Source organism: Calliopsis andreniformis, chromosome 3 (assembly GCF_051401765.1).
Source record: "Calliopsis andreniformis isolate RMS-2024a chromosome 3, iyCalAndr_principal, whole genome shotgun sequence".
Lineage (NCBI taxonomy): Eukaryota > Metazoa > Arthropoda > Insecta > Hymenoptera > Andrenidae > Calliopsis > Calliopsis andreniformis.
Genome location: NC_135064.1, coordinates 6,179,952 through 6,194,650, shown reverse-complemented (window position 1 = coordinate 6,194,650; position 14,699 = coordinate 6,179,952). Strand labels below are relative to the sequence as shown.

Genomic DNA, 14,699 nt, shown 5'->3' with positions numbered 1-14,699 from the left:
AATATTTCAGAAGTTTTGTAAAACATGGCCAGTTAAACTTTTAATTACTTTGCATTAAATAGTGGTAGAATGTAATATTCGACAGAACTGTGATTAAAAATAACAGTATTCATTCATTTTTTAAAGAATAAAATGATTTTGGGAGTATTATTTGTAGGAGGACTTAATAAGTGATTACAGCAACGCTCTGTAAGGGAATAACATAGGAATTCGTTAACATAATTATATTCTTCATAAATGATGAATATGTAATTATTCTTATACAAGCTGGAAATGTTGCTCAAACATTACATTCTTGGCGAGCTTATTTGTAATTAAATTTATTGTACACATAACTTCAGTATGTTTGTAGCGAACAGTATTTGAAAAATGTTTCCTTTTATGTTTCTCGAATACCGTGAAATATATCCACAGCTCAAAGGAACCTTTAAAAAGTTGGGAGCACAAACTGGTCTTCGACAGTACACTATGCCATTGCATTCCATTAATTTAATGGAACTAGTTTCGAAGTGCTTTTAGGCCACGTAAACGTTCAATACTCATTTCCCTCGTTTAATATATTCAAATGAGTCCTCTTAATCGATAGAAAGTCGGCTTAACTTGGATTGTGTTCCTTTAGATCTTGTTAAAGTGAGCTAAACTTGATCTGAAATAATAAAAGGGTAAAGGAAGAGAAGAGCAAACACGTGGCACTGAAGAAATGAACAATACAATAAACAATACACGAAGTTGTCGACAAATCAAACTCCTTAAATCTGTAGTTAATAAAAGCTTTCAATTGATTTCTAATTTGAAATTGTTTTTAATGAGTGTTACTTAAGAAATTTTTGATGTTAATATACATATAAGGTATTGAATTTTAATTTATAAATGCGAATACCCGTAAATTAATTATAGGAAGGAGTGGTTCGATCAAAAATTGAATATGTTGAGAAGAGATAGAATCTCTTACAATTAGCTTTTCTATAGATAAAGCGCGTAGAGATGATATGACGGTGACATATTTTCTTAAATGAAATCATACAATTTTTAATGCAAATTGATGCAGGTTGTTTTTTTTGTAAAAGATTGAAATACTGCAAAGAGATGCTAGTACAAATACCTACTTATTACTTTGAAATGGCATGAGGTGATATTGACATTAATCAATTTTTCCAAGCTATTTAAAGCAATATAATTGTTTCAATGCATTTACTGTTCGAATGAAGGCTAACTGTAAATTAAGTTCAGTAACATAAATAACTACTGGTGTTATATCAATCATAATTATTATGCAGCAGTGAAAGTATATCGTAAAATCTATCCTAATAGAAAATATTCAAATTGCGTAAAAATTAAATTACTAGTTTTCAGAGCCCGACAGAAAAATATGACACAATATTTCAATTAAAGTATATCGTGAATTAATTGTTTTTCACACTAAAATTAAACGAAAGAGAAAATAACTAAATATTAAACTAAATGTTTAGATTAATACTTTTTAAATTTGAAATAACGAGTTACATCGATTAATCATCCAAAAATGGGCTTCTGGCGTCTCTTTTTTAAAACAGGAAGTATTTTCAAAAATGTTTTATAATACTTTAAATTGTATTATACCATAAACTATTTATGCCATATTTTTAAAACCATAAACAAATAATTTAAGTAGCGAGAAAGAATGTGGATCTTTTGACGCTTGAACCGTGGCAGTAAAAATTTGGATATTAAATGGAAAAACAAAGAATGATTATTAAAATGATTAAGCATGATAGTCTTGACACATGTGTACAAATCGTAAATTATAAAATGAATACTATTTCTTTAGAAAATAATAGATATTAATTCTGTTATTATTATTTTTAACAAGTTGTGTAAAGTTTTGCATCTTTTGATCTATAATAAATGAGAACTTCTTTATAAATTGCGATCATAATTCTCGAGTCGAAAAAATGATTAAACTATTATAATTAAGTTATAACTAAATTATTTCATAGTTTGCTTTTCACTCGAGAATGACAAATTAAAACTTTAAAGTTTACTTTTCGTGACTCATTTAATGATACTGGTAAGCTATAACGAACAGAATTAAAAGTTTGGAAAATCGCTAATGACCTAGTAACTACAAATATGAATTATTGTAAAACGATTTTTCGTTTTTCTGTTTTTAACTATCTTTACGGATGGTAGAATGTTCCTATGTATATTACAAGCAAACGTAGATTTTAAAGAACAGCGATAATCTTTAATATTTTTCTAAATGTTATACTAATATTTACACACATTCTACTAATATTGTAATTCATTGTTTTGTGATTGCTACTGTAATTGATTATTGAAAGTAATAATGGCAAGTATAATTATTAATCAACTGATTGTTAATGAGTAGTTAATAGTTGAATGAATGATTAATTTGTAATTTCTATTTTATTAAAAGCAATAACCATAGGTGTTGGAAATTTTACGCGGTGATTATGCTAAAATAAGATGAAAATGGAAATAGATGAAATTGCGTTTGGTGTTCCATTTCCGAGTTATTAATTATGTGTAAAAGTATGTTTGACATGAAACTTATTCTATTATCGCCAGCGTGTATTATTCAGATCAGACTTGCAATTAGTCAGACACATTTCACGCGTATTTTAAGCATTTTTCAATATTAATAACTCGAAAGCGACTTTATTGTTTTCGAATGACCTTATTGTTGAATAAAAGCAAATTATATTTCTACATCAAAATCAGTTTCATTAGTGTAATTATTTAATAAATATATATTGTTATATTATACATATTTATTAAATATTAATATTTATTAAATGTGTATAATATTTATATTGTACAACATTGTATAATATGTATTAAATATGTATAATATTTATATACATATATTTAATACATATATATTCAAAATATTATAATTATTAAATTCCTAATTCAATCACAATCGAATGTACAATTATTCTGTGATTATTGATTATTAAGTTAATCTACCTTTTGATTGCACCTGTTGTGATTAATTCTGCTATCCATTAATCACGATTACCAACATGATTTCACCATTTCACATGAATTATAATTTTTAGTCATTAATCGAATCACGTTTTGCTCAGTTCTGTTTTACCTATGCGTTACAAATAAACAATATTATCTTAGTATCTATAATTTGTATAGATATGTGTACTAGCTCATCATATATGTAAAAGAGGACCTATTCCTTCGATTTCAATGACCTTGAAGAAATATGTTGTCAAGGTTAAATTCTGAACATTCTTTTTCGTACACATATGCACTGTTCAGCTTTAGTTCTCGAGAGTTCGCAAAAAATTATATTGGGTGCGTGGCTAATAGTGGTTGCTGAGAGGTGGGATGTTGAACATGTGGTTAACACTGGCTAGTATGTGTTGGAGATGTTGGGTGCGTGGTTAACATTGAGTGGTGTGTAGAGTGTACAGTTGACACTGAATGGCACTAATACTTCTTATAATTTCACTGGTTCAACCAAAGTTCCAGGTAAGGACATTGAAACAATTAATTCCTAGTATTTCAGTTTCGATCATTGAAAGGATGTTTTATATTTCTTTTCCACATTCGACGTTCTTCACATCCTACGCATACCACTCAGTGCTAACCACACACTCAACATTCTACACATACAATCTAATGGTACTTACGCACCTAACATCCCACGCACAGTAGCTAGTGTAAACTACATAAATGGGTTTGACATCAACATAGTAAATTATCATTAGTATAGAAGTTCGTATAAACAATAATTATTATTTTAATGTCTACCTCGGACCTCACACAGACCTAACCCAGACCTTACCTTTTCTGACCTAAACCTACACTAAACTTAGGCAAAACTTGTTTCAAACCTTAGAAGTACGATATGCAGTATGCAAAATATTCTTACACATGTCCTGGAAACTAAAGCTGACGGCACAGCGAGTACATCTACAGGGTGCTTCTGAAGGTTGGTGCTAAACTTTAGAGGCATGTAGTACAGAGAGATAGATAATACTGTTGAAAATGTCTTAAAACTTCTGAATTAATGATATTTGGATCTCTGTTTATTAAGACTTGTTTACTTGTTTTGACGAGCGCTACATGCTCCTAAAGTTTGACAATAATTTTCAGCAACACTCTGTGTAGGGGCAGGTTGTTCAGAATGTTAATCTTGATCATATTATTCAAAGTCATTGACATGGGAGGGTTGAGACTTCTCCTATATAATTACCATATATTATTGTCTTACCAACTAACCGAAAAAAAGAATGACTAGAATTTTTCAATTACTTGCAAAAATGTGAAATAGAAATTTACCAGAGAAAGAAAGGAAGCCAACAAGCCAGGAACGCTGACATAATAATTCCCAGTGTCCTTGCCGCCTTTCGTTCCCTCCTCATCTTACTACTGCTCGCGATCGGTGGATCCTCTGGCTGTGGATCTGGCGACGTTTGATCCACGGTCGGAAGCGTTGTCAGACCAGCGGAAATGCCATTGATCTGTAGATGTTTGTTCAAAAGCGCTGCTGCTACTTTACTCCTGTAAAAAATTAGTCCAATTTTACACTTCAGAAATTAAACATTTCAAAAAAAAATTATATCGCCTTTATTAGGATTGTTATAAGTGAACTTAAATTTTTAAGGATTTACAAGAGAATAGAAAGGCAAAGTAATATAGAGAAAAACAATTATCTGAGCTAATAGGGACACAATTATATTCCAATAAACTATATTTCGAGTAATTGTTTTAGAAAATATGTAACAAGGCAATAAAAAGAGGTATTTAGACTGATAGATGTACATACATGTAACAGAATTAAAGAACGCGTACTAACCGTAGTATAAAAGTTAGTTAGTTAGTAGTTAGTTAGAAACTCTAGAAACTATTTTGGTTTATGAATTGAAATCTCAATAAATTTTTGCATAAATCTGTATTAACTATAATTAAAGGAAACACCATCCCAGATATAATCCAGATTCTTGTACAAACAAACTGTTCCTCAATTTAATTTTATTTCTATTGACTAAGAATTTATGAAAACCTGTATTATTTTTTTAAGAAAAAAAAAATATCGAAGAAAATACAAATCCCGTCTCACTATGTACTATTCTCCTCTATGTTATATAGAATTTATTTGACTTTGACATTTCGTTATAGAATCCAGATATGAAATAGCCGTGAGGTTGAGAATGTTTTCATGTGAAATTTTCTTTCAGCGCTCGTTTCTGAACGTTTCTCGCATGGGAACATTCAGTGAATACAAAATTACTTAGATGTTTTTTCAGTATATGTTTAACAATGTAACAGAATTTTGAAAAAACAGATGCAGAACAAAATATGAAATTTGATCTAAATATTCAGAAACTGAATGTAGATGTTGAATAATTTTTAATCAATGGCTTTAAAGCTTTTATACATTCTTCAAATTCTTATTAATCATTATTCAGTAGAATCTCGATTATTCGAAATAACAAGATCACATGAATATGTGATTAAATAATTTTTTAATAGCAAAACATTTACTTTAGACTACTGATGTTAATATACAGACTGTCTCAAAATTGGTGGTCTAAGCTGGTATGGAAAAAGTTTCGCTTATCGCTAACAACATTTGTGGTGAGTAAAGAAATTCTTTTTCATGGATGAAAACTAGGTAAATACTGGCTTGACAATTCTCACTGTGATGTTGGCACTAAAAGGGTTAAACTAACTTCCCTAATGAATTCCTTTTTATTACACATATTTCAAAGGAGAAATATTTAATTATACATATTTGAGGAGAGTAAAAATTTCCACCTTGAATCATGATTGAATTAAAATGTTACATTGAAATTGGAACACGCAAAAGTTGAACAAACGCTAAATGCCAGACCAACAAAAAGGTGTTATTTCTTCTAATAACATGGACGTAGAAAAGTGGTGTAGATATTTCTTACATTTGCATAAATATAATTAAACGAACGGGAAATCGAAAACTAGACTAAAGAAACACTGTTGCCATTGTGGTAATTCTGCCCGCGCTTTAATTAAACTTGCAGCCAACTCTAGATCGTATTGAATTTATATTAAATAGCTAAATCACAGCATAAAATAGCGTTTAAATTATGGAGGTGCATTAATGTTGCTGCTCGTTAAGAAAAGTAGAAAGTATTCTCAGAGAGGTTATCGTTATAAATATTTGGTAATAATTAATCTACAGTAATTAATTTAAGAAGAATACATGAAATTATAATTGCTTATTTTGTGTACTTTAATTTCCCAAGAAAACTATACTTTTTCTTAGTACATTTTTCTAAGATTTAAATGTTATTCACAAACACTATGCAGTTGTGAAAACATAATACATTTATAATGAAACTCAAAGTTGCAACTTATTCTTTTAAGGAAACGAAGAAAACCTGATCGTGAAATATATGATACCAATATAATATTCATTAACTTAATATAATTATATACTGTAATTATACCAAATAGTAAATACGTGCTTTATTCTTGTGTTTACATACTACCTATATATTAAATTGTGTTGGAGTTTCGTATAACAATAAAATTGTGATTTCATTTAAACAAGTAAAGATACTTAACCATTTAAAACCACTTTAAAAAATTGCTTTTAATGTAGATTACTTAAATTTAGATTAAAGAAAAAGCAAAAGTAGGGTTCATTTTTTAAATTTATAGTGCACAAGTAAGAGAGTTCTGGTTCTTCAAACTTGCATTGTATATTTAGAAGTACTTGATTCAATCTTTGTCAGTAAAAATTTAATATACAGCATTAAATTTGGATTTTTGTAACAAAATAGTATAAAAATAAATAAATTAAATATAAATTGCAAAAGACGATCATAATAAATAATTTTATTTCACTAACTTAAAAAATAGATGAGAAATTTATTATATTTTATGAAGTTCCAATAATGAATAGTTTATTAAGTTGTGGTAAAAATTTATTATATATTTAAAGCTGGGTCTACACTACACTACAGATAACAAAGTTATATAACTTTTTACAAAACAGAAAAGAGGAATGTTATACATATGCCTTTTTTTCTTTTCTAACTGGTGTAGACCCAATTTAATATTGAACAAAAATCTTGTAGACTATAGTTCATTTTAAGTTATAGTATAGGACCGACTGGACATAATATCTACTTAACAATTCGACTGTAGAATACAATTATATATAAACTATTACATTTGTGTACAACGAAAATTCTGATATAATCATACCTATTTATCTAACATTATTGAGTTATAGCAATTTGGCTGTATGTCAATTAATATCCAAATGATTAATAGAAATGGGAAGCGCAGGAACTGTTACAAAGTCCCTGGTCTAGGGTCGATTATGACACTGCATGGAATGTACAGTAATACTACAGTTTAACTATGCAAAATTAAGGTATTTATTGAATGGAAGTTTAATAGATAATAAATGAATACAAGTAAAATATTTTTTTAAGAGCTACATATAACAAATGGTTACTGTTTTCTCTGGGTTATTACGTATCCTTGTATATTAGAACTGGTGTTAATTACTTTTTTTTAAAATAATTCGTTGAAATATTGTAACCGATCCCAAATGTCAATCTTACAGTCACCAACCATGCTTTGAATTTAAATGATAAATTTTCATTAACGAAACGCTTAGAAACACTAAGCAACGATTAATATTACTTTAAAAAAGATCGTAGCAAAGGTTAAAAAAAAGAATATATTTTACAAAAAGAATATTTATATTATCTATAATTTTAAAGCAAAAAGAAAATTTAGTTTAGGATATTGAAAAGCGCTTTTATTCACTATACATAAATGTCTATTGCATATCTATGTGATGTGCCCAGCTAGGACAAATGTCATTTTACATCATATAACCAATATTTATGTTAACGTCTATTACCCACATATACATATATTTTGACGTATCTAATATGTTATGCATTACTGCTCCCGGTGTCCCCTATCTACTTGCTGTTTCGTTCAATAATCTATTTCCACCTTGTCACTAAATTATGAATATCATTTTCAGGAAAAGGCTTATTTGTAGACTTAAAATATCCCAAAATACTATAAACATTTTACAGATCGCAATAAAATCAACGCAAAATATATCGTAATTAAACGAGCATCTCCGTATTGGATTCTATCTCTTAGTTAACTATACATTAAGCAATTCACAAAACGAATAAAAGTTTTATGAGATTTATTTTTGTCACTCTCTTCGCCCACCATATTTCTCGTATTGAAGTCAGGAAGAGTTAAAGTCTCTCAGGAGTAAATATCCCGAAGTGCTTCCCAGTCTACTTTGATCGACGCCTGACTTTCCCACTCGAGGAAAAAAGTAGCAAAAGAGAAAAGCAAGGAATCTGTACGCAGTGTGTCACTTCGCAGCGACGAAACACGATTTATCGCTATGAAGGACCGTGATAGCAACTTTTATTAGTTCCTTGGAAAATTACGTTTGCATCCTGATCGTGAACTTTCGACTTTGATCTGAAGCTCCTCTCACTTCCACCTTTCTGGGAAACTATTTCTGTGTTCTTTTTTCGACCCGACCTCGGGAAAGCTTCGCACTTTCTCGGGGCTCTGGAGGGAGCTTCCCGTGGCAGCAGGCTATCGAATTAATCTACCATTTCTGATCCATCGATCGACGTCTGTGCGAAAAAGAAACGTGGAAGGAGAACGCTTTTCCTCTCTGACACACGTACATACATATATCATTAAGCAGCCTCAATGTGGAGTTTATGACACGTGCGAATTTAGTTGAATTCTTCAAATCGATTTCATCCGCACTGAACCGTAAATACGTATAACGTTCTTAGGATCCCAAAGGATTTATAAAAGTTCCCTCTTTTTTCTTTTCCTCTGACACGTGAAGAATTCATTTTGACCCACTTACATAATTTTCAATGCATTTAAATCAATCTCGCTTGACTTTTTGTTGATTACAATCAGGAAATATTTCTTTTACTAATTTGAAGTTTAATTTACTATCCTTGAATTACTATCAGGTTTGAATAGCAGAAAAGCCTTCACAATAATATTGAAATAGGTCAGTAACGAAATTTTGAAACAGTATTAGAACATAATATTTGATTTACGTTTAAATGAAACTAAAAATACAGCATAACTTTTGATGTATTTATACAATATTTTAAGCAAATTACTTTACGTATTTGAAACGATTTACACACTTCAATTCTATTTTTCTTTATTTGAAATACGTAAACGAGGCTGAATACAATTTAAAGTACAAATTTTTATATGTTTCTTAAACTTGTTCCAAGTTTTTTTAATTCTTTTGAATCATTTTAGAAAATTTCTTAAATCTCTTTTTAATTTCAGACTCAATGCCAATTTTTATTTAAACTTCACCCAACGTAACACAGTCATAAAGCTTTTTTCACTTTTAATTTTGTAGGTAACTTATTTTTAACACAATGGAAATCTTGCTCCAGTTTTCCATACTTCCTTGAAAATTTTAGTTCACTAAAATTTGCCCAGTATTTTGAAAGTAATATTTATTTACATGTCCAAAATTATTATATAGGTATTCAATATTTGAAATAATTCTGTTTATAACAATGAAAACTATTCTTCTGTAGTCTACCACAAAAATAAAATATTTTAATATTTAAAACATCTTAATATGTAACTTATCTTATTTCCTTATATTCTTTTCGAAACTTCTTCAACTATTTGATATCGAGTTCTAAATCTGTTCTTTAGTCCACTTTAGACTCTCTCAACTTTATCCTCAAATGTCTCATGATCCTTCCTTCAAATTTCTGATCCCTACCCTAGGTCATAATTTTCCACGTCATGAGATACCCTAAGGGACATGTTTTAATCCAGTTTTGAAAGTTCCTCCTGAGAAATCCTCGAAGAACTGATTATTTTGACCCTAGTCTCGTTTTTCGTCTGATTTTACTTTCCCGATTATTATTATAATATAATAATAGAACGAAAGTATTGCTATAGATCAAAGTTTGATCCCCTTAATTTTTTGCATTTCTCGACGTTTTGAAGTCCCTTGAGTCCAAAAATATCAAAAAATCGATGACTAAATTCTGTATGCATTGATGTGTCTGTATGTGTGTATATATATATGTGTATGTTGATATCTGTTATTCTGTATATCTTTGGAATGGGTTATTGGAATTTCATGAAGATTGATATGAATGCTTCTGTATATGGAACACTGATACTTCTTATGTGTCAAAAAATTTGGTCATAGTAGACGCAAGATGTGGGAGTATGGCGTATATATTTCAAAAGTGGTTAAAGCTACAGAAAATTTGGGGCATTGATGCTATTAAAGTTGTAAAAGATTTGATCAAGGGTGGGAGGAGTGGGAAGTCACCTGAACATGTCTGTGCTTCGCTCAAGAGACGATCCCTGAGACGGCAGAGGGACAAGGAGCTCTCTCGATCTTCCTTTGTGTGTGTAGCTGCCATGACGATTCGTATGCGAGAACCGAAAGTATATGCCAGACTGGGCGTGTCCTTTTCCACTCTAACCAATTAGACCTGCATACGTTACGGGGATTATCTTTTGAGCGGAGCACAGTACGTACGTTGACGTTTGTTTTACTGTGTATCTCTGGACTACAATATTCGAGTTTCACAAAATTTGATATGGTGGCTTCTGGGTATGGGGTATTAACACGTTCCGTGTGGGGCGTATACGACCCCCGCTGCACTTTCCATTCAGGTCACTTGGAATTCTCATTTAAAAACGAAGAATTCTTTAAAAATTTATTGTAGAGTATTATATAAAAATTTATATAGAGTATTATGTACAAATACAGGCAACTTCACATCATTTATACAGCGTTTATCATGGGGTGTATACACCCCACGCGGCATGGTAGTCATTTTCAACAATATGATCAACAATAAACAATAAAATATCAAGCGTTGAATTTAGAAAACAATTAGCTATGCGTATGATGTCCTACGACGATAATAATTCTTTGCCCATAGTACCAGAAAGAGCTCGCCATGAAATTAAAGAAAAGGAGGGCCAATTTGGTTTAGTTAGAAAACGGTGTAAAATTTGTTATGAAAGTAATGTTAAAAAGTTTGCCTCGAAATCAGCAAAAAATTGTACTATAAAAATTGTAACATTTTGTGATGGTTGTTCAGACGAGTCTCATTTATGCTGCCATGTTTCAACAAGGTTCACCGCAATATACCTTTATAATTGTAAATAGATTTGTAGGTAGTAATATTAAACATATTTGAAATAAAATGCTTTATTTTTTATGCACTTGGACTTTATTAAAATGGTTATGTAGGAGCTTGCAACTCCATCTGGTAGAGTAAACGTTCGATCATGCTTTAATCCAAATTTGTTAAAATAATTCCTTAAAAATTAAATTTATTGCTTTGTTGTCTAATACATATTAAAATTTATATCTTTTTCCTACTAATTATAACTTTTGCAGTATTCAAAAAATGTAAGGCATACGTCTTAAACTACTTTTTTTAATCTTTAAAGTGTGGGTCGTATACGCCTCACGCGACCTGAATGGAAAGTCTTCAAAAATTGCCGTGGCACGGAACGTGTTAATGTTATTACTGTTGTAAAAGATTTAATCAAGGGGGAAAAGGAGTTTACCTGAACATATACGTATGTTGGCGATGTTGGCGATATTAGCGTCTGTTTTGTCTTATACACGCTTTTAGTATATTTTGAAAAAATACCATTGGTAAAAATATTCTTCTCAAATACCCCCTCTCTACCACCAAAACCAAAAATGCTATGTTCTGATAAATAAACTATCTGTCCAATGTCGGGAAAGTATTGCTACCGAGTCGCCAACATTTTACCTCTCTCTATAGGATTGTAATCGTTATTATCCACTATATTTACTATTTCTCATGATATTGTGAAGCTGTAAAATCATGTCAGATACGTTAAAAGATTAGTACAAGGTAAAAAAGAATCGACACTCATTGAAATATACCGAAGAGAAAAATGACTGAAAAAAGGGTGAAGGCTTTTAATAATCTACATCATCGTTTATATTCCCTGCTTGTAATCCTTTAACGACGAATTCTCCCTCGAATTGCGCGACCCAGTTTAGCGAGTGGTTGCATCCAGAGAATCGTGCAAATACCGACAGTCTGATTCGCCCCGGTACAGAAAATAAGTAATCAAAACCAGTGAAGAGGGCCGCAACGGAGCCGCCGCATATTTCTCTGTGTACCTGTTCCCCTTTATTCCTCTTGTGCTGCCCTCTCCACATTCCTCTATTTCAATTTCAATTTTTCTATGCTTTGCTTCGTGTCTATCGGCGTCTCTCTATTGGCTCTCTACAGATGCTCTACATATACTATATACGCTAGGTTCTTGTGTAAACACCACTGTACATGTATTAGTTTCTTCTTAGTTTCACTACCCTGAACGTGCCTTCACGAGGGAATATGTCTAAATTTTCGAGTTCAGTGCCGCCTGTGCAGGATTATTTTATTTATGATTCTCAATTGTTTCTCATATATTTTTATGTGGCGCAGAAAATATGCGCAGAGTGTAGAAAATATAGCTTTCGATATTTTGAGGGGTGGTAAGAGATACAAATGGAAGCACAAAATGGCTTATGATATAGTGTCTGATCTGCCTTCGTTTTACAATAATAATACCTTAAAGTTGACATATCTTTATGTTTAACTAACAATCAAAGAATTCTATAAACATCTCGCTACGACCACAATTAGTGCTATAGTTAAAGGTGTTAGTACACGATCGGGCAGTATCGGTAAAGTCAAATTGTAAGTCATTACTATTTTATGAAAAATTAAGGCATATGTTTAAAAAGTAGAAATAGTTATCAGTTTAAGTTGATGATACCTAAATGCATCTCCCGACGATAAGTTGTTGCTAACTTTATACTGAAGCATCTGCAACCAAGAATTTAGGAAGTGCCTCCAGATAATATGTCTCATCCTTTTATTATATGACCATAATCACAATCAAACCATATTATTTAGTAATTATAACGTATTTGTTTCCTCAAATGTTAACAGAAATGCAGTGAAAAATCTAAGTACTGTACAAATGCATCATCATCCGAAAAAGCTCTCGTTGAGATAGTATGGAAATAATATAATTTTTTGAAATATTAACCTATTTTTGTTGCACATTTTATTATTTTAGTAATTCCGTTTAAAATTCCCCAAGTAAAGGCATTTACTAGACTATAAAATGCACAACTCAAGGGTTCGAAAAAAAACACGTATTGTCTGTTCCTTTTGGTCATAGTTAACACATTGCGGATGAGTGACGCAAACTTGCGTTGGAACGATGTAATCGTGGAAGTCGGGCGACGCAACTTTGCGTTTTTAACACGTGTTTTGTTTCCACGCACTATACACTTCATTCACGTGTCAAATATATCAATGCAGAAGGTAGGTTAAAAGACTATAAATTCCCTTCCCAGGAATATACAGCTGGCCATGTGTCAAGGAATAGTTGTGAAGAGAAGTGAATAAAAAGTGATAGGAAGAATTAACTATTTCATAAATAAAATAAAAATTTCTGAAGACTTTTTTATCAATTTTCCTTTACAAGCAGATCATTTAGTTTTATTTTATTAAAAAGCATTGAATACGAAATAAATTTTGTAATAAGAACTATAGTTCCTGTACACTAATGTTACACTGTTTCAAATTGATTCAATACAATTAAGCATGGTTTTAAATCATTAAATTTGACTCTATGCCACCAAATTCAGTTTTACGCTAGTAAATTGGATTCCACACGACCGAATTCAATTTTACATCATTGAATTCACCGCACACCAGCGAATTCAGTATCGATTCCACTCAACTTGCTTTTAATTCGGTTAATTGCTATTCTGATTCGGGTCGGATCGGTAATTCATTCATATTGTGTTTTTAACTTGAATCCTTTTCATGCTCTTTAGCTGAATGTACGTATACCCTTTCAAATGTATTGGGAAACCTATTTCCAATGAGTTTTGCAATATGAAGGATCGATACAAAATCGCTTTTCTTTACAAATTTAGAATATATATAATAAAATCAAAAAGAAAATACACTACGTGTGTTCGACAACAGGTATTAGAAATTTGATTAGAGATGATTCTAGAAGAAAAAATAAGACAAAAATTAACAAAAATAAAATTGTATTTGGAGTTTCGTTTTCGATTTATTAATTATTGAAGAAAGGTCTAAAATGAATATGTCTGACTTGACATACTCTACTGACTTATTCTACTGATTTTGCTACGTTTGACCTAATGCCCAATGTCAGAAAAATAAGACTCAGTCAAACACATTTCACATGTGTATTTATTTATCAAATTTATAGACTCTAATGTGATATAAAACAAAATATTTCATATTTAATGAAATTCAATAATATTTCTTTACGTTTTACAGATACTTGTTGTGATCCAGTGTCATAATACTTTTGAGCTAGGATTTACATGTAGGTATTTCAAAAGTAAGGAAATTTAATTTTGTTTTTCAACTTTGTTAGGATCGGTTTGTCTTAATTTTAGTTGATTTTTATATATCGAGTTTAAACTTTTAATTTTATATTTGGAGAAACCTGAATTTCAGAGTAAAATTTTTCAGTTCATTAGTTCTTTAGTTCTATTCAACAATATTTCAGTTTTACTTTGTTCCGTTCAAAGTTAGAACATTTTCCTTGTTTGTTACATAATTATTATAAGATATTGTTTG

The 14,699-nt window shown here is 30.6% G+C and overlaps 1 protein-coding gene across 1 annotated transcript in view; it reads right to left on the bottom strand.

Annotated features, from left to right (window-relative positions):
• The window catches only part of LOC143188727 (octopamine receptor beta-1R), a 125,528-nt gene that overhangs the window by 18,729 nt on the left and 92,100 nt on the right, over window positions 1-14,699 (bottom strand). The window contains exons 3-5 of the mRNA XM_076393142.1: window positions 10,355-10,368; window positions 6,018-6,027; window positions 4,303-4,524 (exon numbers count right to left, since the gene is read on the bottom strand). Of these exons, the coding sequence (XP_076249257.1) occupies window positions 4,303-4,524; window positions 6,018-6,027; window positions 10,355-10,368 (246 nt within the window). The remainder of the gene's footprint in view (window positions 1-4,302; window positions 4,525-6,017; window positions 6,028-10,354; window positions 10,369-14,699) is intronic.